The sequence below is a fragment of the Cnephaeus nilssonii genome, assembly GCF_951640355.1.
Source record: "Cnephaeus nilssonii genome assembly, chromosome: 2".
NCBI classification, from domain to species: Eukaryota; Metazoa; Chordata; class Mammalia; order Chiroptera; family Vespertilionidae; genus Cnephaeus; species Cnephaeus nilssonii.
The window spans coordinates 3,116,467-3,141,317 of NC_137073.1; the positions used below are offsets into that span (position 1 = coordinate 3,116,467).

A 24,851-nucleotide genomic window follows, 5' to 3' on the forward strand; every position below is an offset into this window, starting at 1 on the left:
CAAAGGGTCCCAGGTTTAATTCCGGTCAAGGGCACGTATCTTGGTTGCAGGCTCCTCCCCGGCCCAGGCCCTGGTCAGGGCTTGTGCAGGAGGCAACCAGTTGATGTGTTTCTTTCACATTAATGTTTCTCTCTGTCTTTTCATCTTCTTCCACTCTCCCTAAAAATCAGTGGAAAAATATCCTCAGATGAAGATTTAGAGAGAGAGAGAGAGAGAGAGAGAGAGAGAGAGAGAGAGAGAGAGAGAGAGAAGAAAGAAAGGAAGGAAGGAGGGAACGGAAAGGAGAGGAGAGGAGAGGAGAGGGAGAGGGAGAGGGAGAGGGAGAGGAGAGGAGAGAGGAGGAGAGAGGAGGAGGAAGGAAGGAAGAGACTTCTTTTAATTGTATTGTTAACCTACAATGGAGAACTACAGCTTTAAAGATATATTTCTCTGGTATTTTTACCCTAATTATGTCTTATTCTTAAGGCCTCAAGATGCACTAAAAGAGCAAATTTATAAATATTTGAAACTTTTAAAGACCTGTGACTTTGAAAACAGCAACCAAAATATAGCAAGCAGTCTGTAGGTTATTATTTCCTTGTTGATTTTTTGTATGGAAGATGTATCCAGTGATGTGGGTGTAGTATTAAAGTTCCCTTCTGTGACTATATTGTTGTCGCTCTCTCCATTAAAATCCACAGAGTTTTTTAAAATATATTTTGGTGCTTTTATATTGGGTGCATATGTTTATAAGGGTTATATTTTTCTTATTGGATGGATCCCTTTAGTATTATGTAGTGACCTTTTTTGTCTTTTGATATGGCCTTTGTTTATTGGAAAGCTGGCATGGCAGTGGTTGAATGTTGACCTATGAACCAGGATGTCACGGTTCAATTCCCAGTCAGAGCGCATGCCCAAGTTTCAGGCTTGATCCTCAGTGGGGGTTGTGCAGGAGACAGCTAATCACCGATTCTCTCTCATCATTAATGTTTCTATCTCTTTCCCTCTCCCTTCTTCTCTGAAATAAAAAAAAATATATATGTATATATTTTAAAAAAGAATTTATTGATATTTAGAGTGAGAGCAGGGGAGATAGAGGGAGAGAGATAGAGAAACATCCATGTGAGAGCAAAACATCAGGCTGCCTCCTACACGCATCCTCAGGGGATCAAGCCTGCAACTCTGGCATGTGCCTTTGACTGGGAATTGAAGTGGCAATGTCCTGTTGCATGGGATGATGCTTAGCCAACTGTGCCACACCTCTCAGGCTATGGGCTTTGTTTGGAAGTCTATTTGGTCAAATATGAGTATTGCTACCCTAACTTTTTTCCCCTTTTCATTTGCATGGAATATTTTTCTCCATCCCTTCACTCTCAGTCTGTGTGAGTCTTTTGTTCTAAGGTGGGTCTTTTGTAGACAGTATATATATATATGGGTCATGTTTTCTTATTCATTCAGCTTACCCTAAGTCTTTTCATTGGAGCATTTAACCCATTTACATTTAAGGTTATATTGATAGATATTTATTGTCTTTTTTTTTTCTTTATGCCTATGTTCCTCTCTCTGAATTTCTTCTTTTTCTAGCAGTCCCTGTAACACTTCTTATAATGCTGGTTTGGTGACAATGTACTCCTTTAGTCTTTTCCTGTCAGGGAGGTCTTTATTTCACCTTCAATTTTGAATGGTAGCCTTGCTGAATAGAATAGTCGTGGATTCAGGGCCTTGCTTGCATTACTTTGAATACTTCATTCCAATTCCCTCTGGCCTGAAGTGTTTCTGTTGAGAAATCAGGTGATAGTCTAATGGGAACTCCCTTGTAGGCAACTTTCTGAGTCTCTCTTGCTGCCTTTAAGATCCTTTCTTAGTATTTATCGTTTTTCATTTTAATTCTGTGTCTTGGATCTCTTTGGTCTAATCTTTATGGGGACTCTCTGTGCTTCCCGAACTTGTGTCATTTTCCCCTTCACCAGGTTAGGTAAGTTTTCTCTCACTGTTCCTTGCTCACATTCTTCTCATTCTGGGTCCCCTATGATGTGCATATTGTTACGCTTCATGTTGTCCCAAAGTTCCTTTAAAGTACCTTCCTGCTTTTTAATTCTTTTTACTTTTTGCACTCTAATTGGGTGTTTTTATCTAACTTCATCTTCAAATCACTGATTTGGTACTTTGCTTTATTCTATTTACTTTTAATTCCTTCTAAAAACATCATATATGGTGTTCTTCATTTCTGACTGTTTCTTGGTCAAGTTTCTATTTCCTTTTGAAGTTCCCACTAAGTTCCTTATAATTCTCACCAAGTTCCTTGAGCATCCCTATAACTATTAGTTTTCATGGGGTGGCCTTATGTAGTAGGTGTCCCAGTGGTGCAGTGTCAGATCTCCTGAGCTGGGTGCTCTAGGGTTGTGCGTTGTGTGGATTATGGCCCTCCTGTTGTAATTGGGTCTGTTAATTTATTTATTTTAAAATACATTTTTACTGATTTTAGAGAGGAAGGGAAAAGAATCAAAACATCAATGGTGAGAGAGAATCATTGATTGGCTGCCTCCTGCATGTATCCTACTGGGGATCAAGTCTGCAACCCAGGCATGTGCCCTTGACCAAAGTCAAACCCTTCAGTCCCCAGGCTAACACTCTATCCACTGAGCTACACCACCTAGGGCAGCGCTTGATTGTTGTTGCCTTTTTTGGGGGAAGGGTCTCCCCTCAGGCTGGCTGTCCCCAACCACATCATGTGAGCTGTTGTGCAACTGCTGACAGAACCAAACAAAAGAAACAAAACAAAAATATACAAAAGACCCAACAATAACAAATATGACCACAAAACAAAGCAGAATTAGGAAAGAGAAAAGAGAGCAAGAAAAATAAATGAAAAGATAAAATACACACACAAAAAAAGGGAGGAAGAAAAGAGGATATGAAAGAATAGAAAGGGGAAAAATACAAATAAAAAATAAGGAAAGGAACCCCAGCCAGTTTGGCTCAGAGGATAGAGCATGGCCATGAAAGGTCCTGGGTTTGGTTCCAGGCAAGGGCACGCACCTCAGTTGCAGGGTCAGTTCCTGCCCTTAGGAGTGTGTGCGGGAAGCAACCAGTGCATGTGTCTCTCTCACATAGATGTTTCTCTCTCTCTGTCTCTTCCCCTCCCTCTCTAAAATTTAGTGGGAAAATATCCTTGGGTGAGGATTAACCAACAACAAAAATAAAAGCATTGTTTCCAGATCTGCTTTGGGGGAAAAAATAGGGAAAGGAAAACAGTATAAAATAGGAAAGGAAAAAATTATGAAAAGGAAAAAGGAAGAGAAGGAAGAAAGAGCAAAAATACAGGGAAATAAAAGGAAAGAGAGCCCTCTCCAGGGTGACTCAGTGGGTTGGGCATTGTCCCATGCACCAAAATGTTGCCGGTTCAATTTCTGGTCAGGGCACATGCCCGGGTAATGGGCTCAATGCCTGGTAAGGGGTGTGCAGGAGGTAGCTGATCGATGTTTTTCTCTCTCCCTCTCCCTTCCCTCTCTCTAAAAAGTAATACAAATATTTTTAGGAAAAAGGAAAATAAGAAATATGGAAGAAAGACAAAAATAATAACAATGTAATCGAAAAATAAAGAAAGGAAAGAATGCCCCAAAAAGCAAAGTGCGCTTGGTCTTGGCAGAGTTTAGTGCCTCCTGGTTCCCTTTGGATCCTGCTCTGTTGTGGAATGAGGCTGTTTTGTATTCTGTGTGAGTCCCCTGGGAGGTACTTTGGTGCTAGCCCCTGTCTGAAGCTGTCCATGTTTGGCTCTCAGCAACTGTTCAATGCGTCCAGTGATTCAGGCCTCGGCTGCACTTCGAAGGGCCCAGCTGCACTCTGGGGCCAGCTTGTTCGCCAGAAGGGGCCCAGGGACAGTCAGCAAACATCCTAAGGCCCCTTGGGGTTCTCCTGCTATCTCCTCTGCCTGCCAGCCAGTTGTCCGACTTAGCCACTGAAAAGGCTGCTTCTGAAGGGGCTTTGATGGAATTGGGAGAATGAGGCCACTGAGTGCTGTTCAGATAGATGGTGAGTGTGTTCCCCTGCCCCAGAGCCACACATCTGAGTCTCTCCTGGAATATTTCCTGATGGCAGGGCAGTGCTCTTGAGTGCAGACCTATGGAGTCTGCTGCCACAACCTTGCAGCGGGGGTTCAGGATCTGAATAAGAGGCCGGTGCACAAATGAAAACACTAGACAAGAAATGTGAATTTAGAAGGAATGGAGGGCTAGGTAGAAACCTCTCTCTAGAGGAGGCACCGAAACCTGGCCTTGTCTGCTTTTATTCAGTGTTAGATACACATCCTGCCCTCAGTAAAGGACAGCAAACAGGTAGCAGACAGAGGTCTCAAAGGGCAGTAAAGATCAGTAAGGCTCAGTAAACATCTACTTTGAAGCTATCAGGTCAGGAAATTGCTTCGAGCCACCACTATCTCAACATAACAATGGTGCTTGGTGTTAGCCCTGCTAATCCTCCACTCTGTGACAGCATTGGGAAAGCCCTGCTTCCTGCAGTCTGCTGGAAGCCAGGAGTTCCTATTAGCTCTCTTTGAGGGGCTAGCACCAGTGTAGTTTAGTTCCCAACACTGTAGGGAGAATGGCTGCACCCCAAAGTCAGTCACGGATGCCCCCCGAGACTGCCCAGAGGTAGGCTTGGCCTCAGCTGCAGGCTCCCTAGCAGAGGTCGAGATGCAGGGGGGCTAGCAGGCTTCCTGCAGGTGGGTTGAGCTATATCTCCAAGGTGGGGTTTGCCTTTCCCCAAACGGCTGCTGTTTGAAGGGCTTGGGCATCTCAGGAGAAGTGGCTGCTGGGGTATGGGTGGGTGGGCAGGGATGATCAAGCTCCGCCTCCCAGCCTCCGTTCCTCTTTGTGCCTATCCCCAACCCCAGCCTCTCCTCAGGCAGCTCCAGGCGCACTGCCCTCGTGCACCAGCGCCTCATGTGAGTGGCTGAAGGGAAACCCTGTGCTCTGGTGTTCTATTCTGCTTTTCAAGTGGCTTTACCTCCAACCGTCTGCCTCTCTCCCTGATGGATAGGAGTTACCACCTTTCCCAGCTACACGTTAAGGGGCTACATCTCAGCTCTAGTGCTCTGGGCTGGGGAGCCCAGCCTGGGTCCGGGCCTCACTCCTCTCAGGGATCCCCCACCCCAGCCTTCACCTGTGAGAGCAGCAGCCCCTCTGACAACGGCTGTTCACCTAGTCTTCAGTTGTTAGTTCCAGGTGAATGTGCCCCCATTTAGTTTTATTTCTAACTAGGGTTCCAGTGCACAAATTAGTGCACCTTGAAAGGAACTGTGGGCAGCGAGGCTGCGGTGGGCACAGGGGCAGGTCTTGGCCCATCCTCTGTGCCCATGCCTGGCCCCTCCCACCGCGGCCCCGGTCCCCTGTCTGCCGCCAGCCCTGCTCCCACTGCCACTGCTCCCACGTGCTGACGGGCGCCCGCCCCACTTGCATCCGCTGATGGCGCGGAGCGATTGGGGCCAGCGCCAGCAGTGGGTGTGAGCAGGGCTGGCACTGTCAGTGGGTGTGAGTGGGGCCGGCTCCATTAGCGGGTGCAAGCAGCAGTTGCTGCCCCGATCACCCTCAGGAACGGGGAGGTGGAGAAGCCCTCAGGGGTGATCAGGTCCGGCAGCCACTGCTTGCACCTGCTGATGGCGCCGAGTGATTGGGACTGGCACCGGGCACCAGCAGTGGGTACGAGTAGAGGCTCCGGCACCAGCTTCAGGTGCGAGTGCCCGACGGGACCGCGGCACACGGGAGCAAAGAATTTTCAGTAACCACCAGAGGCTTGCCCTGATGACAGTGACCAGTGCCCTGCCTTGGTCTGGCGCCCCCGCTCACCTGCTCCACCATCCCGCGGCCATGTTCCGTACATGCCCCCTGGTGGTCAGTGCACGTCATAGCAACCAGTTGTTCAGTTATTCCGCCCATTCGGTCTATTTGCATATTAGCCTTTTATTATATAGTATTTAGTTCTGGGAGGAGTTGCAAGAAGGATCCACCTACTAGGCTGCCACCTTGAAAACTGTTCTTCAGGCTTTCTTAACTTTTACATCAGGAACACGCCAAATATGGCCTATAGTTTGTTTTTTAAAGGCAGGAAGCCTGATTTTGAAAAATCACATTTTCAGCAAATCTGAAACCTTCAACCAAATCTGCCCACCACTGAGTGTGGTGGACTCCCTGCTGTTGTCTCCCCTGCCCCTTGATTTTTCCCATTCTTCAATCCTGGTAGACTTCCTGGTTTTCTGTCTTATTCCAGGTAGTTTTGTCAATCAAATATTGCTGCCTTAGTTCGACACCAGTAGGAATCCCCAGTTTGGAGTGCAGTGAAGAAGGAAACTGTTCAGCACCAACAGCTCAATTGTGACAGCACGGCTATGGTGACAGCCATTGGCCTGTTTGGTGGCCCTGAGCCAGGCCCCTCTCTGGCTAGACAGCTCTGCTCCCTGCCGTCTGCAGCCTGCCCTGCACTGTCTGCTCCACTCTGTTCCTCTGAGATGTCCTCAGTGTCTCACCTTTGGTGTTTCAGCTCCGATTGGGAAATGTAGTGTCAGTCTTTGCAGGACCTAGAGCAGAGGGAATTGACTTATAGAGACAGAAGTCCCTGCACCTGGTCCCTGATTGGTTGATCCTTACACAAATGAGGACTTGCAGTTTGTTCCAAAAGGCACTATCCTGATTGGTCAGAATTGAACTGCTCTGATTGGTCAGTGCAGAAGCCAATAAGGATATAGCTGCATAGCTCTGATTGGATGGGGAAAGCCTCAGTCCTATTAGTTGAAATAAGATTCAAGCAACTCCTTTATTTTTTTTTAAATCCTTACCTGAGTATATTTTTCCATTGATTTTTGGAGAGAGTGGTCGAGAGAGGGAAAGAGAGAGAAAAACATTGATGTAAAAGAAATACATCAATTGGTTGCCTCCTGCATGCACCCTGACCAGGGCCTGGGCCAGGGAGGACCCTGAAACTGAGGTACGTGCCCTTGACCAGAATCAAACGTGGGACCCTTACGTCTGCAGGCCAACGCTCTGTCCACTGAACCAAACTGGCTAGGGCTCAAGCAACTCCTTTATACTGGGTCCTGGACCCAGTGTAGGCAGGCACTTCAGTGCAGAGGCAGGCAGCTTGCTGGAGAGGCCCATGGGGAAACGGCTGCTGGGCTCTGCCTTGGAAATTTGAGCCCAGTTAGCCGCCAGGAGCCCTTCTCAGTAGGTGTCTTCTTTCTCAGGGTCCACAGTTTCAAGCAACTTACGTTTTTCTATAATTCACATCTCAGGGTAAAATATATCAGTGGGCAGAGTTTTCTGTAGATGAAACACTCTGGAAATTCCTGCCAGTTGTAAGCTCTTTCCATTGTCATGGCCCGAGAAGGGCTTCGTGTGTGACGAGCTTCTGCCATCGGTCCGCATGGGTTCTCACTGTGGGCCTCTGCTTTTCCCTGCAGGACTACATTGATTGTGCCGAGGTGTGGGCAGAGTACACCTGCAGGCATTTCACGGTATGTGTGGCTGTGTTTTTGAAATAATTATATATTTTTTCATGTTTATTATAGTGAATAAGTCTGGCTTAGGCATTTTACAGTGATAATTATTCTTAACTTATAAAATGTCCATCCTTTGTTGTATAGTGTGACAGAGCATTAGTATGTGTGCTATAGCAAGAGGGTTCCCATGTGAATTTGGGAAAAGCTGCATTGTGCAAAGCTAAGCAGCTTTTCACGATAAGATCCGTTAGATGCTTATATGCTGAAGTCACGATGACTTTCCATGGGGTCTAGGAAGCAGCAGTTCCCAAACACTTTTGACTGCCATGTAATTACTGTCTAAGCACACAAGCACACTCTTCCCGAGGCCCCGCCTGGGACCTCAGTTTGGGAAATACTGGGCTTATCAAAGAGCAGAGGCTTTAAAACAGGTAGAAAGAACTGGGTTTGAATCCTATTGCCAGACTTATTTACTTTAAGTAGCAACAGTGCAGTGGGCACTGGGTCACCTGACTTGTGGGGACAAGTCTGTGCTCTTACACAATGTCAGTGCGCTTTGCAGCGCCCAAGAGGGACCTGGCGGGGCAGCAAGTGGCACCGTTGATTTTCCCAGCACGTAGGGAAGCGGGGGCCTGGGAATGCCCGGAGCCTGTGGGAATGGTGCTTCCGTCCTGACGTGGTGTGGACAGAGCCACCGTGAAGCTGTGATACGGGAGGGATTTTCCCCTTCTAATATTTTCAGCAGAATATTTGAAACTGTTTTCTGGAGGATGTGTACTATATTCTGAACATGTTAGTCCTTTTCTCCAGAAAAATGGTCAGTGACTACCCTTCAGTGTCTAATGGGGGTTTCGTTCACTTCCCATTAGAAAAGAGAGGTGAACACCGTGCTGGCTGACATCATCAAGCACATGACTCCAGATCGCGCCTTTGAAGACTCCTACCCTCAGGTACAGATGTGCATTTCCCTTTCCACTGCTGGAGGTTTTCTTCGGTTGAATTAAATTGGCATGTGGCATGGGTCACACCAGAAAGTCAGATGATCCTAGCTCTGCCATACCCTGACTAAGTACCTTTTACTCTTGTGCCTCAGTTTTCTCCCCTGCAAAATGAGGGTACTAATAGTACCACCCTCAATGGGTGAGGAATAAGTGAGGTGTGGATGGGAAGCCCAGGAACTCAAGTAAGGAGCCTGTGTTTTACAGTTAAACGAACTTTTTATTTGGAAATAAATTAAAGTGTGTTGTAAAGTTGAAAGAATAGCTTGGAAAAATCCCATTATTCTTTACTCAGATTCTCCAGCTATGAACATATTTGCTTTATCATTATCCTTGTGTGCACACACACTCACATGCATGCAGATCTTCTCTGAATCGTTTGAAGATAAGTTACACACATCTTACCCCTTTGCCTCTAAAGCATTCAGTGAGTATTTAACTCCTGAGGACGAGGACATGCTCTGTGTAATCCAGGGTAGCGGTCAGCTTCAGGACGCTAACATTGAGGCGTCACGGGGCCTACCGCAGGCCCTGCTCTCCGTGTCGCTGGACTCAGTCGTGCCCCGAGAGCAGGCTTTTCTCCCTCCAGCTCCGAGTCCAGCTCAGGATCACATATGTGAGGTAACTTTTGATCAAATTAAGATTTTATTTTTTTCATTTAGTAACATGATGTTCAGGTACTTACTGCCTATGATCGATTTCTATCTTCACTTAGTGTAAGAAAATGAGTTACACATTCTTGTAAGAATTTTAGAATTCTCACATTTTGCTAAGTTAAGACTCTCACCATTTGCTAATTAAAATGGTTCATCATTACAATTTATTGAGCAGCCACTCTGTGGCATTTTTCTAGGTGGGACATAAACAGTATGTCACGCAGGTCTTGGTGAGGGTTGTGGAGTGAATGGTGTGGCTGTGGGTGTCGGTCTCAGGCACGGATGAAGAGTCGTGTATGTGCATTAGAATTTTTGTTGAGGAAATTTTGATAAGACCTTGAGTGCTAGAGGCCCAATTAATTGAAAACTTGAAGTAACAATGATTTTAATGTGGCCCATTCCTGAGAGAGACTGGAATTAGACTGGACTGTGGTTCTGTCCTATTGAGCAGCATCCTATAGCAGGGGCCCTGAGGGCAGCTTGCATTCATGACATCCGCCTGTATTGGTCATGAGCCCGTGGACTGAAGTGGCCTTCTCTTACTCCAGGCCAGGGGTAGGGAACATGCCTGGTAAGCCTGGAATATTTCTTGTGCCAGAAAGAAAGGACGCACTAAAAATACTGATGGGGTACAGGGCCCTGAAAAGGACCCGGAGCAGCTTGGAAGGGGCCCTTGTGAACTCCCAATTTGAACATCAAAAACATAAGGACAGTGGTGGGTTATAATCCACTGACTAAAATAAGGATCCAGCGGACTTTCTGATGATGAATAGGAATAAATAGATGAAGGGAAAGAGGGGTGGGGGTGCCAGTTGAGAAATGTGGAAGAAATGGTAGAATTTTTAAAAAATCCCCATTTGCAGCCAACACAGTGAGCAGATAGGGATAGGGATATGGGTGATGGATTAAAGTATTATAGTCCCATCACTGTTCACTGTCCTGCATTTGATAGCAGTGCAGTGGCGGCGGGGGGATACATGTGTGACTGCACTTAATTTAAGACATTCCTGGGCTAAAGGGTTTGTTGCTGTGGATACGGTTTCAGAAACCGTTTTAACCAGACAGTATTGCAATGTCTTCATCTTTTGCTTGACTGACCTAAAAAGCTACTTAATTATGAAATGGGAGCGTACCTCTTAATATTCTGTTTCTAGAACATGAGCAATTTCCTTTGTAAAGGATTTGTAAACAGGAGTGTTTTTAGTAGAAACAAGGTATCTGTCAGTGAATTTCTCTTAACAGTAATGGGCAGGCAAGGTTTGTGTTTAATTTAGAGGCGGCTCCTTGGGCCTCTCCTTCCTGGTGAGGCCGGTCAGCAGCTCTGTGTGCACTCAGGTGCAGGTGGTGGGCCCAATCCCAGGGCCTGAGGCCCACGCCCCGCCCTCCTGGAGGATGTGACCTTTGACTCCTGGCAAAGTCAGAGAATAGTCAGGTTGGGCTGTTTTGTGAATGAAGTTCTATGGGACCCAGCCACATCCATGGTTTACCTGCTGTCCCTGGCTGCCTTCTAGCTACAGGAGTGAGGCTGTGTCTGGTGATGCCTGTGTGGCTACGGAAACTTCTACTCCTGGATAGTCACAGCTGACTTTCGGAGGACTGGAGGGCAGGTGCCCATACCTGAACCATCCCCTTCAGTCCTCACAAGGAGCTAACTGCCGCCTTGCTCTGTCTGTTCCAGACCAAGACACTGTTTCCCAAGGCTCAGTCCTTCCCAGACGTTGGGCAGTCCAGGGTTCCCTTCTTGGGGTTGGGATTGCAAATGATGCAAGGGTGGCCTTTTAAACATACCCAAGTTTTATTAAATAAGATGTGTTTTTTTGTTTTGTTTGCAGCTTCAGTCAATAATTAAGAAAGTGATTGCCCATTTCCATGATTTCTCAGTGCTCTTCTCAGTGGTAAGTAACACTCCTTAGTTGTTTGTGGAAATTTGTATCTGAGTCAGAGGTTCTCTTAGTGTCTCAGTCATTTTTCAAGGTGCCCTGGGCCAAAGAAATGCTTAACGGTTCTCTTCATAAAGTAGCTACGTCTAAACAGCTTAAGTATCAATGTCATCACAGCTCAACCAGCAGCTGAAAGACATGATGCGCCTAGACGGAAAGGAAATATGATGTAGCTCACCATTCCTAACTACCGGCACCCCGCTTCTCAAACTGGACAGCCTCTTCCTCCGTGACGTTCACATGGTGCTTGCTTTCATCACACAACCTAATGTTGAAACTGAAATAACAGTCGCCTCAGTGTCTGACAGCTGAGATTTATTTTGTTTCCCTCAAAAAGTTAAAAACTTCTGAGACGTCCTGTCAAGCCTGCTGCAGTGCACTGGGTTAGCGCGCCCTGCGCGCCTGTGTACCGTGCCGAGGGGAGGAGTCCCCATTCACGTACACTCACAAGACGGCAAAGTTTTGGTCTTTTCTTTATTTAAAAATAGAGGCAAGATGCTGTGGCCACTCTCTGAACAACTCTGAGTCCTTTCTTTGCTTGCCAGTGCCACTGTAAAAAGGCTGAAGTCTACCTTTCATTTTAGCACACAGAAAGCTTCTGGTCACCCAACGGTTGTCCAGCCCTTGCCGGCGGGCTCAGTGGTTACAGTGTAGGCCCCTGCACCGAAAGGTTGCTGGTTCTGTCCTCGCCCCCGTGGGGGCATGTGCTGGGGCAACCAATTGATATGTCTCTCACATCGATCTTTCTCTCTTTCTTTCTCTCACCCTTTCCCCCTCCCTCCCTTTCACTCTCTAAAAATCAGTGGAAAAAATATCCTTGGGTGAGGATTAAAAAAAAAAAAAAAGTAAATGTTGCTCAGATGGTGCATCAAAATGTTAACTGGCCCCAGTCTGACCCCTGGGCACAGGGGGGTCCTCGCTGATCTGCCTCAGAGACGAGCAGCTCTTTTACCTTCAAAGAAAAATAATGACCCATGGGTTCCTTTTAATAATGTATATAAATAGCATGGAGGCTGCTTTTTTCTTTTTAAATTTTGTTTTAGGAAAAATTTCTGCCATTTCTGGACATGTTCCAAAAAGAGAGTGTGCGGGTGGAGGTTTGCAAATGCATCATGGAAGTTTTCATCAAGTAAGTGTGACTTTGTCATTGAAAGCTGCGATTCCCAGTGCCTTTTTAAAAACTGTTGGTAAGAATCAGTGTGTGCCCTCCGGGGCCCAGGCCTGTGCATGCATTTCCTGCCTGAGGAGCAGTGAGAGGGAGACCTCCGGAGGAGCAGTCACGCTGAAGGCTGTGCTTCGTGCTGAAGAAGACAGGAGCGTGGCCATCACCTGCGTTCATTCAGATGTGCTACTGGAAGGAGCAGGTTATTGATGAGCTAACTTAGGGAGTAACGCTTTAAAAGATAAAGTCGTATTTATCAAGGTACCGGAGCTGGAAAGGTTTGCATCGCCACTGGGTAGATTTGTGATCCATTTTCAGTTTAGTTTCTTTCATGTTATTAAATCCATTTCCCAGAACTGTGTACTGCTGGTGGTACATGAAATAATTAGGTGGTCCATGGAGGAGAGGTTTTCATTTTCATTTGTAAAGTTGTATATATTTATTTTAGCATATGTTAGATAATATATAACTAATGCAGTCAGTGATTTCATGTATGTTATTTTTTAGATATTAAGTATGTAGAGTTTAGAAAGTTGAGATGGATGTTGCTTGAATGTATGTTTTAAGCTTCCTGTGTTGTCTTCCTAAAAGATTGATTCCATATGCTTGGAATGAATACACCGACTTTACTTGCATAAGGGTTTGTTTGATGAGCTTGTCCTTTTATATTATTTGAAAAACCCAATTAATAAGTGCTCCTGGCAACTAACACAGTTGAAGATAGGTCGTGAGCCACTTCAAGGAGTTCAAGAAACATGATGAAAAGACCCCCACAGATTTGCCCTTTGCTTGTATTAGGAAGTGTAGTAGTTTGACCAGGATTCTGCAGTTACTAGAAATTACAGTATGTGGAGAAGAGCAAACTTGTCATTGAAAGAATTAAGAGAAAATTAGAGCACAGCCCCTCAGTGGTGAACTGGGCCATGGTCAGTGCAGTCGGATCGCTGGCCGCTTCTCAGACATGTATAGTCGATGAGAACCAAATCCATGCTTTCCCTGTCCTCAGGGGCACAGCTTTCACAACTGTCTTCAACTGTTTCCCAGGCATCAGCACGAGCCCACCAAGGATCCGGTCATTCTGAACGCCCTCCTGCACGTGTGCAAGACCATGCATGACTCCGTGAAGTAAGCTGCCACGTCACGTAGGCTGGGTCTCAGTGCCACATGGCAGTACATAAGGGGATGGCTGCTGGAAGCTGCCACTGTGAATTCTATTTTATGGGGCTATTAAGGTTCTTGCCATCGAGGACTTTCCACTCTAGGAGAGCAGCGAGGCTGAGGGTACCTTCCTGAGAAAATGACATGGCATATGTTCTTATAACGGAAATTCAGGTGAGAGAAAAGGCTGGTTTCAAGCCAAGTGCACTCAAACCGCTGTCTCCAAGAGATCTCTGAGAGCGGCAGCTAATATACTAGTGAGTTCACTCATTCAGTGATACAGCCTTCCCATGTTTTCCTCAATTAACCAGTTCTTTAAAGGCACCTGCAGTTGTTCACCCTTCTTCCATAAAGGACGTTATTTGTTCAGTATATTTGTGGCTGAGACCTACCCACCGACCTTACCTTTGGGTCAAAGGCCAAATGATCACTCCTTTGCTTTCTAGCCTGGTCCCCACCCCACATTTCTATTTGACCACACTTGTGGCAATTCCTGCGAATCACTGAAATTTTAGTTCCCAAAGAATTTTTAAACAAGCAACATGATTTACTGGAAAATGTTACAAGCACTGAGAAAATTGTTTTAGAACTTAACCATCAACAAGAGGAATTGTACTTCTTGTTTTTCCTCTAAAGATTTTCAGAATCTTTATTTTCATGACTTTGTGCTTTCAACTTCATGGTTAGTTATAAAAATAAAAATATCAACTCTTTTAATAATAAATGGAACCATTAGATTTTAGTTGGACAAAAATAAAAATAAAGGCACAGAAAACACCCAGAAAGGCACTTGTGTTGGTAGTAGGATATGGGCTTTTGGCTTAAATAAAATAGGTTGATTTCTCTCTTGATAAAAGTATGAGACCAACAGGTGGAGGTATGATAGCTCTGCTTTAGAACATCATCCAGGAACCCAGGCTCCTTCTGTCTTGTTGCTCTGCCATCGCTCTCCTGGTGGAAGCTGGCTTACCTTGACTGTGTCCATGCTGCATTCTGCAGGCTGTAGGCAGCAGCTTTCTTTTAGGGCAAAACTTGGAAGGCTCTTCAATGGACACAGACACTGGGGTGGTGGGGGCTTTCTTGGGGTGGGAATTGCTGGGGGGGGTGTCTATTGGGGGAAAAGGAGACATACACTGAGTGGCCAGATTACGATGCTCTCTGAATGCATTATAATCTGGCCACTCAGTGTATATCGTATATAATAAAAGGCTAATATGCAAATTGCCCCCTCGACCAGGAGTTCGACCAGCAGGCAGGCCAGCCAACCGCCCATGTCCCCTCCCCCTGGCCAGGCTGGCTGGACCCCACCCATGCAAAAATTCCTGCACCGGGCCTCTAATATATATATTACACATACACACACACTGAGTGGCCAGATTATTAATGCGTTCAGAGATCATAATAATCTGGCCACTCAGTGTATGTAAAACTGTAGACAATAAAAACAAAACAAAACTTGGAAGGCTCTTAATTGCTTGCATTCACATCCCATTGGCTAGAACTGTCACATGGCCATACTTAGCTGCAGAGGAGACTGGGAAATGTAGTCTAGGAGAAGGAAGGAGACCTGGTGTATTGGAGGGTGTTTTGCAGTCTCTGCCAATAGTTATCTTTCCTAGAGCAAATCAACAAACAAAACTCTTGGTTCCTGTTTTCTCTGGGCTCTTTTTTCAGAACAAATCAGGGCCCTATTTATAAGCTTTACAACAATGGTTCTCAACCCTCCTAATGCTGCGACCCCTTCATACAGTTCCTCATGTTGTGGTGACCCCCAACCATAAAGTTATTTTCGTTGCTACTTCATAACTGTAATTTTGCTGCTGTTATGAATCGTAATGTAAATATCTGTGTTTTCCGATGGTCTTAGGCGACCCCTGTGAAAGGGTCGTACGACCCCCAAAGGGGCCGCGACCCACAGGTTGAGAACCGCTGCTTTGAAAGTACAGTCTAAACTATGAAGCCTTGACATTTTCTTACACATATATATTTGTATTCAATTTGTTAATAGAAGAAACTGAGTTCTGTGATTTACTTTAAGATCCATCCCCAAAATAAGACATTTCAACGGAAAGGGAAATAGATGGTTATGTGATAAAGTAAATATTATAAAATGATAATGGTAAGATCTTGATGGGTGGGTATATGGGTATTCATTGTAAAATTCTTTTCAACTCTGCTGCCTAGTTTGACATTTTTTATTACGTTGAACAAAAGTTCTCTGAATTACATTTGAAATGGAACCTTTCTGCCCAAATTCCAAAGAAGAAAAAGTTACCACTAATAAATGAATTTTAAGAACAACAACTTTGAGATGTGAAACACTTGTAAATCTAGAAAATGCAAAATGTTGTTACCTGTTAAATTGCTCAGTTCTTATATATTTTTCTTCGGAAGCTCGTTTATCACTCAGTGTTAATTCTGTACCTTGTTGATTTCAGCGCCCTCACTCTGGAGGATGAGAAGAGAACGCTGGCCTGTCTGATTAATGGGTTTGTAAAGATGGTAGGTCTTGAGGGACGGACTCAGCGGACTTGGACAGGGATGTAATTGTTTCTCTGTACTTGGGTGGATGATGAATTAGCATGTTCCCAGATGCTTCTCGTTCTTACTGAGATAAGATGAGGCTAGAAAACAGATTCCATTAGCCAGGCTCAGGGTAAGTCCTGGGGAGAGGGGGGCTTACTGGCTCATGTGACAAAGGTTCTGGAATAGAGCCCCTCAGAGGAGCTGCTGGAGGTGGGACCTCTGTGTGTCCGGTCGTGGCTCTGCGCCCGGTGCCCTCCTAGGCAGGCTCGCTCCCACGAGAGCCCAGAAGGAAGGGTCCCAGCAGCTTCGTAGGATTGAGTGCGTTGGATGGATGTGGGCCCATCCCAAACAAATGGCTGCTGTGGGGGAGAGCAAACACGACCGGCCAGGCCGCGGAGACTCGCACAGCCGGGCAGCCCATTTCCATGGCCAGGAGGCTCCCTGACACTCCTGCTGTCTGCCATGGGACAGTGGAACGCAGCTGTGCACACGTGCGCCTCTCCCTTGGCCCGTTACCCGCAGCATGGACAGCTCACCCCAGGCCTCGGTGTTTCATAATCCCACAGTTCTGTTGTCGGATGGGCCACTGGGCTGCTCCGGGGGCAGGCTGGGGCCTCAGTGCTGGCTGAGGTGCCTCACTTCTCCGAGTGACCGCTTTCTTCCCCTTCTCCCATCATTCAGCCACCACAGCTTTTACCTGGCGGGGCAGACGCGGGGCCGCAGGGCCTAAAGGGCGCAGGTTCAGGAAGGGCAGTGAGTCGCAGGACGGCCCTTCGTAAAGCGGGGAAAGCGACTCCATGTCCGGGAGGAAGAGTCCCCAGGGACCCTGGAATGCCCAGCAGAGTGGGGGTTACTGCAGCTTTCTCTGGGAGCATCCACTGTGCATCCTTGCCAAAACAGCCCTGCCTTTGTTCTCGGTGCGCAGAGCTAACTCCCAGCTGCCACCAGTGTCCTGGCTTAACAGGCATTCGAGACCAAGGCCGAGATGGGAGTAACTAGGTCACCTTGAATTAACCGAGGAAATGTGACTCATCCAGCAGCAGGGCCAGCTGAGCTATCCGCCAAACGCTGTGGGTAAAAGACCAATTTGGATTAAGTTCAGGCCATGTTAGGAAATGGATCTATGGCTTTGAGCCCTTGATTTACATGTCGGTCATATGGTCTTTATCTTTTTATGGCTTTGTCTGAAAGCCGCTGAGTTATAATGGAAAAGAATAGGAGGAAATAAGATGTGAAACCTGGTCGTTACAGTGGAAATAGCAAAGTTAAACTCCTGGACCGGAATTACTGCTGTAGCGGTCAGTTTGTCCTACTAGCCAGCTAGTCATCAGATTGGAGAAATGGAGACGAAGGGATTTGTAATGGGGGAGAAGCCTCCATCTGTGGCTCTGGCAGCAGCGGCCACTGAGGTTGGCAACCCCGTCAGGGAGCAGGAACCCGGCCGGCAGCACAGCTCCTCAGTGCTCTGAGAGCAGCTCACGCTCCAGCGCTTCCTCCCCAGTGCTCCTTCTCTCCGGACGTTCTGTTTGTATTTTGAGATTCTGTGTTTTACTGTTTGTTTTTGTTAATCCTCACCTGAGGATATTTTTTCCATTGCTTTTTAGAGAGAGTGGAAAGGAAGGATAGAGGGAGAGAGACATGGATGTGAGGGAGACATATCGACTGGTTGCCTCCTGGACTCACCCAGACAAGGGGCAGGGAATGAACCTGCAGCCCAGGTACATGTCTTTGGGAATCAAACCTGTGACCCTTCGGTGTGTAGGCCAATGCTCTGACCACTGAGCACCACTGGTCACGGAGGTTCTGTTTCACACCCTTCAGCCTTTCCGTGTTCTGCTCCAGTGCCCATGTCACGGTGATGAGGTGGCAGTAGTAACATGTCAGCGACATGCTGAATGGGGCATTGTAGTCTGGTCAGAGTATATCCCAATGCGTGTACGTGCGCGCGCACGCGTGCTTGCATGCCCTTCCCACCTAGTCATTGGTGGCTCGTCATCTCAGCACCACCCCGTGTCCCCCGCCCCCCCAAGCCTCAGGCAAAGCCTGTTCAGCTGATTGTCAGCCTCTCTCTCTTTGATTCTAGGTGTCCTTTGGTCGTGATTTTGAGCAGCAGCTAAGTTTCTATGTGGAGGCCAGGTCGATGTTTTGCAATCTGGAACCTGTTCTTGTGCAGTTGATTCACGTAAGGCTTTCCGTTCATTCATTCTCAGCAAATGTTTATTGATCATCTGCACGCCAGAACCATTTAACCTGGGACTCCCCTGGTCCCGAGATGTGGCAGGCTTTTCTCAAAGGTTGATGCAATCTAGAACTTACTGAAATCTTTGAGTGGTTTTATTGACCCTTTTTCTCTGAAATGTGTTTATTCTCGTTCCTGCGTGCCAGCAGCAGAGGCGTGAGGACTGGCTGTGGTTGAGGAATGCTCACCCCGGCCTTGCTGCCTCACCGGAGTGCCCACTTCCTTGGGACACGGCCTTTTCCTGGTGCCCAGGTCAAAAGAAATCAGTGACATCTCTGTTTATTCAACAGTTAGGCTCAGACAACTTAAGTATTTATGCCTTAACAACTTGATAGCCCTTTAAAACAATAATATAGGTAAATTAAAAATATATATTTTTTATGTCATTCTTAATTGGCCATAATTCCTTTCTGATGAAGTGTGACTGCACAGCCTTTCAAACCCCAGAGTTGGGGGGACACCACTACCTTTATTTTCTCTTCCACGTTGCCTTTTCCACATCGAGTTTGCACAGCACTTGCGTTTATCACACCCCAGCTGTGCAAAGACGCAGCCTCACGGTAAGGAATGGACTCTGGGCTGCCTCTCTCTGGGGCTTTGCCCAGTGCTCAATAATTGCAGTTTTCCTTAAAAAATAAGAGGTTTCCCTGTGAGTTTTCACAGTTTGGGAACCTAGGTCCAAACTTTTTACATCTGTGGAAAAATTCCCTAAGGCTCTTTAGTCGCCTCACCTGAATTCAAGAGGAGGAGCCGTATTATATGTGATTGCTGGGTGCCAGGCTGCGGAGCATTACTAAGCTTAACACCTGCATGTGGAGACTTTGTCTGTGATACCTGAGGGAACCACCGCCTCTCGGGCTGAGAGGGTTCGATGAGGCAATGAGTGCACAGTTCTTCGGGCAGCACCTGGCTGTGGTACGCGATGCTGTGGCTCCTTTCATTACCTCTCTTACGGATGTTGCTAATATGGCGTAGCTGAATTGCATGGTTATGCTCAGATTTGGAAATTTCTCTTAAGATCTTTAAGATCTTAAGCTTAGTGTATGGATTTCCAGAAATGGAGTAGTGAACCCTAGCTGTTCATTAAGCCAGAAAATGGTCATTTATAATGCAGAGGATAGGCATGGCTGACTCAGTGAGAGCCTTCGTTCTACTCCAAGGCTACCACGGGCCAAATAAATAAGGGGTAAGTGTATGTGACGCAAAAAAGCAAAGGCTTCAATTTTCATAGAAATGCAGGTTTTTTTCAGTAGAGACATGCTGAATACAAAGGGCTGAAATAAATGAGTCATTAACATAAGGTAATAGAACACTTAAATAAAAATTAATGTTTTTTCTTGAACATTAACTTACCAGCCACTGAATAACTGCACAAATTAATAAGCGTAACACAAATAAACCTGTTTTTCTTGTTCTCTGAAAGCGAAATATTTCCTGTTGCACACACCAAACAAGTCAGTACAAGACTAATGACATGGCCATCGGCTGCTAAAATATTCGCTGCTAGTATTAGTGGAGAAAAATGGTGCGCCTGCGCATAAGGCACGTAAGGGAAATGAATGCAACACGATTATAGTCATCAGTCATTAGTGAATGTTGTAGTTCGTTATTAATAATTATGCGTAACAGGATGTTGTAAAAATTAACTTACGAAACTTTTATTAAAATGTTTCTTATATACCGTTATATTGGCTGGGCTGTGAAAATAATCGTTGTGGGCCGCATGGGGCCTGTGGGCCGCGAGTTTGACATGCTTGGTGTACCCCCTGGAGATGTGTGCACAACCCAGAGAGAGCCTACCTGATGGCCCGTTTGGCACTTCGGGGTTTAGGGCTAATCAGTCTTGGTCCCACGCGGCTGGTTCTCCCTGAACTGGCTGCAGCTCATGCTCAGATGTCCGTGGAAGGTCTGAGTCAGCGTTATTCATTCCCATTTCTGTTTTACTCGTTAAAAACCCAGAGTGTGAGCCGGTTGGCAATGGAAACAAGAAGAGTGATGAAGGGGAATCATTCCAGAAAGACGGCTGCCTTTGTCCGGGTACGTTCTGAAGACAGACCCACAGGCTGAACTCGGTGGCCTGTGGGTTCCCAAATTACTTTTCCGTGCATGTCTGTGGGCCGGACAGTTTCTGAATGTTTCTGGAAGCAATGGTCAGTGGAGCCCGAGTTTGCACATGTGCTAAGGTGGCCAAGGGTGGGCTTGGGGCAGTGTGCCAGCTCAGTTCTCTGTGATTATGCTGTCTCTGGAAGGTCTGATATCTTCTCCCCTATTGATCAGTTCCCAACTGTGAAATAAAATTTAAGCTTCTTGAGTGTACTGCTTGACTTGTATCTAAGTAACACAACCCATGTCTGAAAAAATGAAACCCCAGGCAAAACAGTGAAATCCAAGCATCCCAGCCCGGCCCCTTCTCTTCTCACCTCTCTCTCCAGTCAACCCCTTCAAACTCTTTATAGCAACTTCTTCTAATTACCTCCATTTTAAAATTCTTTAAGTATATTTTTATTGATTTCAGAAAGGAAGGGAGAGAGAGAATCATTAATTGGCTGCCTCCTATTTCCACTTTTAAAAGGAACTGGCTTAAACAGCTGCTTTCACTTACTGCTGTTAGGTGTTATCTCTGCCCTCCCTTCAGTGATGGGAGGGCTTATTTTTCATGTGCCATCACTCCTTACATGCCCCTCCTCCCAAAGAGACAAACACTGCAGAGGTAAGAGGGGAAGTTGGGGCTCAGAATCAGAAATTATTTTAAGTGTTTTTGCCTGAAAATATGGACAGATGAGAACATGTTCTGATCCACTGTGAGGGCATTGCCAGCTGACCTGCTGCCTTTCCTCTCTCCAGGCCTGTGTTGCCTACTGCTTCATCACCATCCCCTCCCTGGTGGGCATCTTCACACGCCTCAACCTCTACCTGCTTGCCGGCCAGGTGGCCTTGGCCAATCAGTGCCTTTCCCAAGGTAAGCCCCTCCCCTCCTCTCAGGCCCCCTGCCTCCAGGAAAGTGACCCACAGGGCATGTGCGCATGTGCATGAGAGTAGGTGGGGTGAAGAGGAGGAAAGGGAAAGGAATCAAGGACGAATTTTAAATATTTCCTTAGTAGGATGCACGTCGGACACGCCCACATTTAGAGTCAGACAGATTACAAAGTGTGGCTGATTTCCTGTAAGGACCATCTTAAATTGCAGACATGGAGGGCTGCCTGTGCCTAAAGAATCTTAGACAGCTAAAACCGGTTTGGCTCAGTGGATAGAGCGTCGGCCTGAGGACTGAAGGGTCCCGGGTTCGATTCCAGTCAAGGGCATGTACCTTGGTTGCGGGCACATCCCCAGTAGGGGGTGTGCAGGAGGCAGCTGATCGATGTTTCTCTCTCATTGATGTTTCTAACTCTCTATCCCTCTCTCTTCCTCACTGTAATAAATCAATAAAATATATATATATATTTTTAAAAAGAATCTTAGACAGAAGGCTGCGTCCTCCCCGCAGATCACACCTGTCATGGTTGATGAGGGTTTGACGCCCCAAACAGACCCGGGAGGAACCTAGAAAGGACAGTGAGCACTGTGTGCAGCTCGCTGTTGGGGATGAAGACTCCACTCAAGACCCGTCTCCGTGCTCCCTGATTTATTTTGGAGGGATCCCTCCAGTGTCCGCAGGGTGATGGGGAGGACGAGGGGGAGGGAAGGAAGCCAACCCAGGGGACCCTCGTGGGAAGGTCCTGCTGGGAGCAGCTGCAGTCCACTCCGCCTGGGACCCCCGGGAGGGAGTGCTAATGGCCCCGGCATTAGCCCACCCTTTCCTCCATCTGTCACTGACCCCGGCTGCTGCTGGGGCACCAGCTTCCCTGAACTCAGGCCTGTGCCTCACGTGAGCCAAGAGAACGCCCTCAGCGAGGGTCGCAGTGTTTCTGCTGGAGGCTCTTGTCGCCTGCAGTGTGGCACGCAGCAGGGCCTGCCCAGCAGGCTGTAGCAGACTGAAAGAATCCTGCACCGTTTACGGAGTGTTTGTTCTATGGTGAGGCCTTTGCACATGTCTCCTCTCCCTCCTGACAGCTACACAAGGCCAGTCCTGTTGTTGGGGCTCCATTTTCCAGGTGAGGAAACTGAGGAGGAATGGCTAGGAGCCAGCACTCAGCCCCTGCTCTGGCCAAGGCCGTGTCTTTTCCCGTGGATAGAGGCATGTGCAGTGCAAGCCTCAGAAGGCTCAGCGAGAGCTCGGGCGTTTCTCTGGCGCTGCCTGAGGTGGACTGACGCTTTCAGGGCTGTCTCCCCCGCCGCCATCTCTCACCTGACATCTGTGTGCATCAGAGGGAGCCGCCAGCCCTGGCTCAGTGTGGAGGGCACGCAGGGCTGGTCAGACCACGGTCCTTCCCCATATTTAGCCCTTGGCCTGGCAGTCTGGCACCTGGATCTGTGTCTTGATTCATCTGGGGCAGCTCTGGGCACCTGAATCTTCATACGTGACTGCTGGCCCAGGCCAGGAGCTCAGCTGGTTAGGGCGTTGTCCCAATACGCCAAGGTTGTGGGTCCCATCTTCAGTGGGCATATATAAGAAGGAACCCGTGAGTGCGTGACTAAGTGGGACAACACATCCATGTTCCTCTCTCTCTCTCTCTCTCAAATCAATAATAAATAAAATAAAAACATGATTTTTATCCAAGAACCTTTTCACAACCTGCTTGGTCTTGGTTTCAACTCCTGGGAACTCTCGTGTCCCCCCAGTGCATTTGGAGTTAAACTCAACCCCTTGCGGGTGCGTCCCCACATGGCCTGGTCCTGCGGCCTCTGTCCTGTCACACCCCCCGCTCTCCAGCCTCGCAGGCTTTGTTCTGTTCTGGGAGCAGTGAAGCTGCCTTCTGACCAGCGCCTTTGCCATTGCTGCTCCCTCTGTGGAGTGCTCTCCCGCAGACACTCGCATTGATGAGGAGTCAGGCAGCGGCCACCACGGCCAGGCATGGTGGTTTCTGACTGTTTCCTCATGGCTGGGGCCCCGCCCACCAGGACTGCATCACTAGAGCAGCCTCCTGCCCTCATTGTCTGCTGGTGCACGTGGGCTTTCTTCTAGGGCCACCTTGGCCAGGGGACAGTGAGCATGACACAAAGCAAACAGAAACCAGCAGCTCCACCCAACCTGCTGTGCAGCGTGAAGATCAGGTTGGTTCATCCCATCGGTTTGAATGTCAGAGGTTTTAACACTTATAAATCGGTTCCCTCTTTTTATTTTTAATATATCCTTATTGATTTCAGAGAGGAAGGGAGAGGGAGAGAGATAGAAACATCAATGATGAGAGAGAATCATGGGTCGGCTGCCTCCTGCACCCCCCCACTGGGGATGGAGCCCACAACCCTGGCATGTGCCCTTGACCGGAATGGAACCTGGGACTCTTCCATCACAGGCCGATGTTCTATCCACTGAGCCAAACCAGCCCGGGGGAGTGCCCACATGTGGGAGCGCCTGCCTGTGGTCTCACGCTCTGTTGGGCGGGGCTCTGGTTTAATTGAGGGTGCTGTCCGCCAACCTGCTCTCTGGATGTGGCTGGGAGGTGTTTCCAACTGGAGGTGTGTTTGCACCAAACACATTTGATCTTGCCAGGCAGTTTAGAATTTCACTTGTTGGGTCAGTGTTTTGTCTGTTTTGACCTTGGCACTTTTTCTGTAAAGAACTCTGTCTTCTAACGCACACTTCCATCCCCTGGTCTCTCCCTGCCTCTGTCCCCTCTGCTCCCTTCTATCTGCTCCTCTTTCCACCTCCTTCTTTCTCTTTCTTCCCCTTGCTTCCTTCCATATCTTCATTTCTTGGATGATTCTGTGGAACTATTACCTAGTCAGTAGTCTCTAAAGTGCATGCGCACTTACGTGTGTGTGTGAGCGTGTGTGTGGATTGTGCGCGCGCGCATGTGTGCAGTGAATTGTGTGTGTGCATATGTATGCGTGTGTGTGCGTGCATTCCTAAAGACATTAGATTGTTATTTCTCTAACAAAGCGGGTGTGCACTTGAGTAGGTGCAGACGGGCCGGAGCCTCTGCACACACAACCTCCTGCACCTTACTCCCAAGTGAAGTGGCCCGAGAACCACACTCTCCCGCCTGGTCAGTGGGCGGGTTCAGTGGGACAATCCAGGCTGAGCCCTTGGCCCAGGCAACCGTAATTCTAGGCTTTCTGTGAACATGTGCCACTTGTTTTTTCACTTAATAACCTAACGCCAGTTTGGCTGAGGTTCTCTGACTGGTGGTCAAAGAAGAAGGGAGGATGGGAGGCATCAGCGGCACCTCCACTGGGAATGCCCACCCTCCGTCAGTTCTTGGGACCCTTTCCCGGGCCTGCCTGCCATCCCGGCCGCGCAGCCGACGCCCCGGGACTCTCTGGACGGGCTCAGGCCTGTGGCGAAGAAAGCAGAGCCTGTGTTTTTTCAGTTTCCCTGATGGACTTTCTTGTCTTGCAGCTGATGCCTTTTTCAAAGCCGCCATCAGCCTCATCCCAGAAGTCCCCAAGACAATCAGTGTCGATGGAAAGATGCGGCCGTCGGAGCCCTTCCTGCTGGAGTTCCTCTGCAATTTCTTCTCAACTTTGTTAATAGTTCCGGTGCGTCCGCCACGAGAGCTGAAGGTGGTGTCTGTCTGACCTGCTGACGTGGGCGTCCGCGGCCCTAAGCGTGCGGGGTGTTCTGTCTGCTGGTTTGTAGTCAGATGCTTGAATGTCTCAGTATA

At 47.6% G+C, this 24,851-nt stretch overlaps 1 protein-coding gene across 3 annotated transcripts in view; it reads left to right on the forward strand.

Annotated features, from left to right (window-relative positions):
* Positions 1–24,851, forward strand: part of VPS35L (VPS35 endosomal protein sorting factor like) — a 144,092-nt gene that overhangs the window by 88,276 nt on the left and 30,965 nt on the right. For all 3 annotated transcript variants that reach the window (XR_013814183.1, XM_079783991.1, XM_079783992.1), the window contains 10 exons: positions 7,430–7,483; positions 8,338–8,418; positions 10,955–11,017; positions 12,106–12,191; positions 13,269–13,349; positions 15,821–15,884; positions 17,992–18,090; positions 20,107–20,184; positions 20,992–21,106; positions 24,587–24,726. Coding sequence is in view for 2 of the 3 variants with exons in the window: in XM_079783991.1 (XP_079640117.1) it covers positions 7,430–7,483; positions 8,338–8,418; positions 10,955–11,017; positions 12,106–12,191; positions 13,269–13,349; positions 15,821–15,884; positions 17,992–18,090; positions 20,107–20,184; positions 20,992–21,106; positions 24,587–24,726 (861 nt within the window). In the remaining variant the exon portion in view is untranslated. The remainder of the gene's footprint in view (positions 1–7,429; positions 7,484–8,337; positions 8,419–10,954; positions 11,018–12,105; positions 12,192–13,268; positions 13,350–15,820; positions 15,885–17,991; positions 18,091–20,106; positions 20,185–20,991; positions 21,107–24,586; positions 24,727–24,851) is intronic.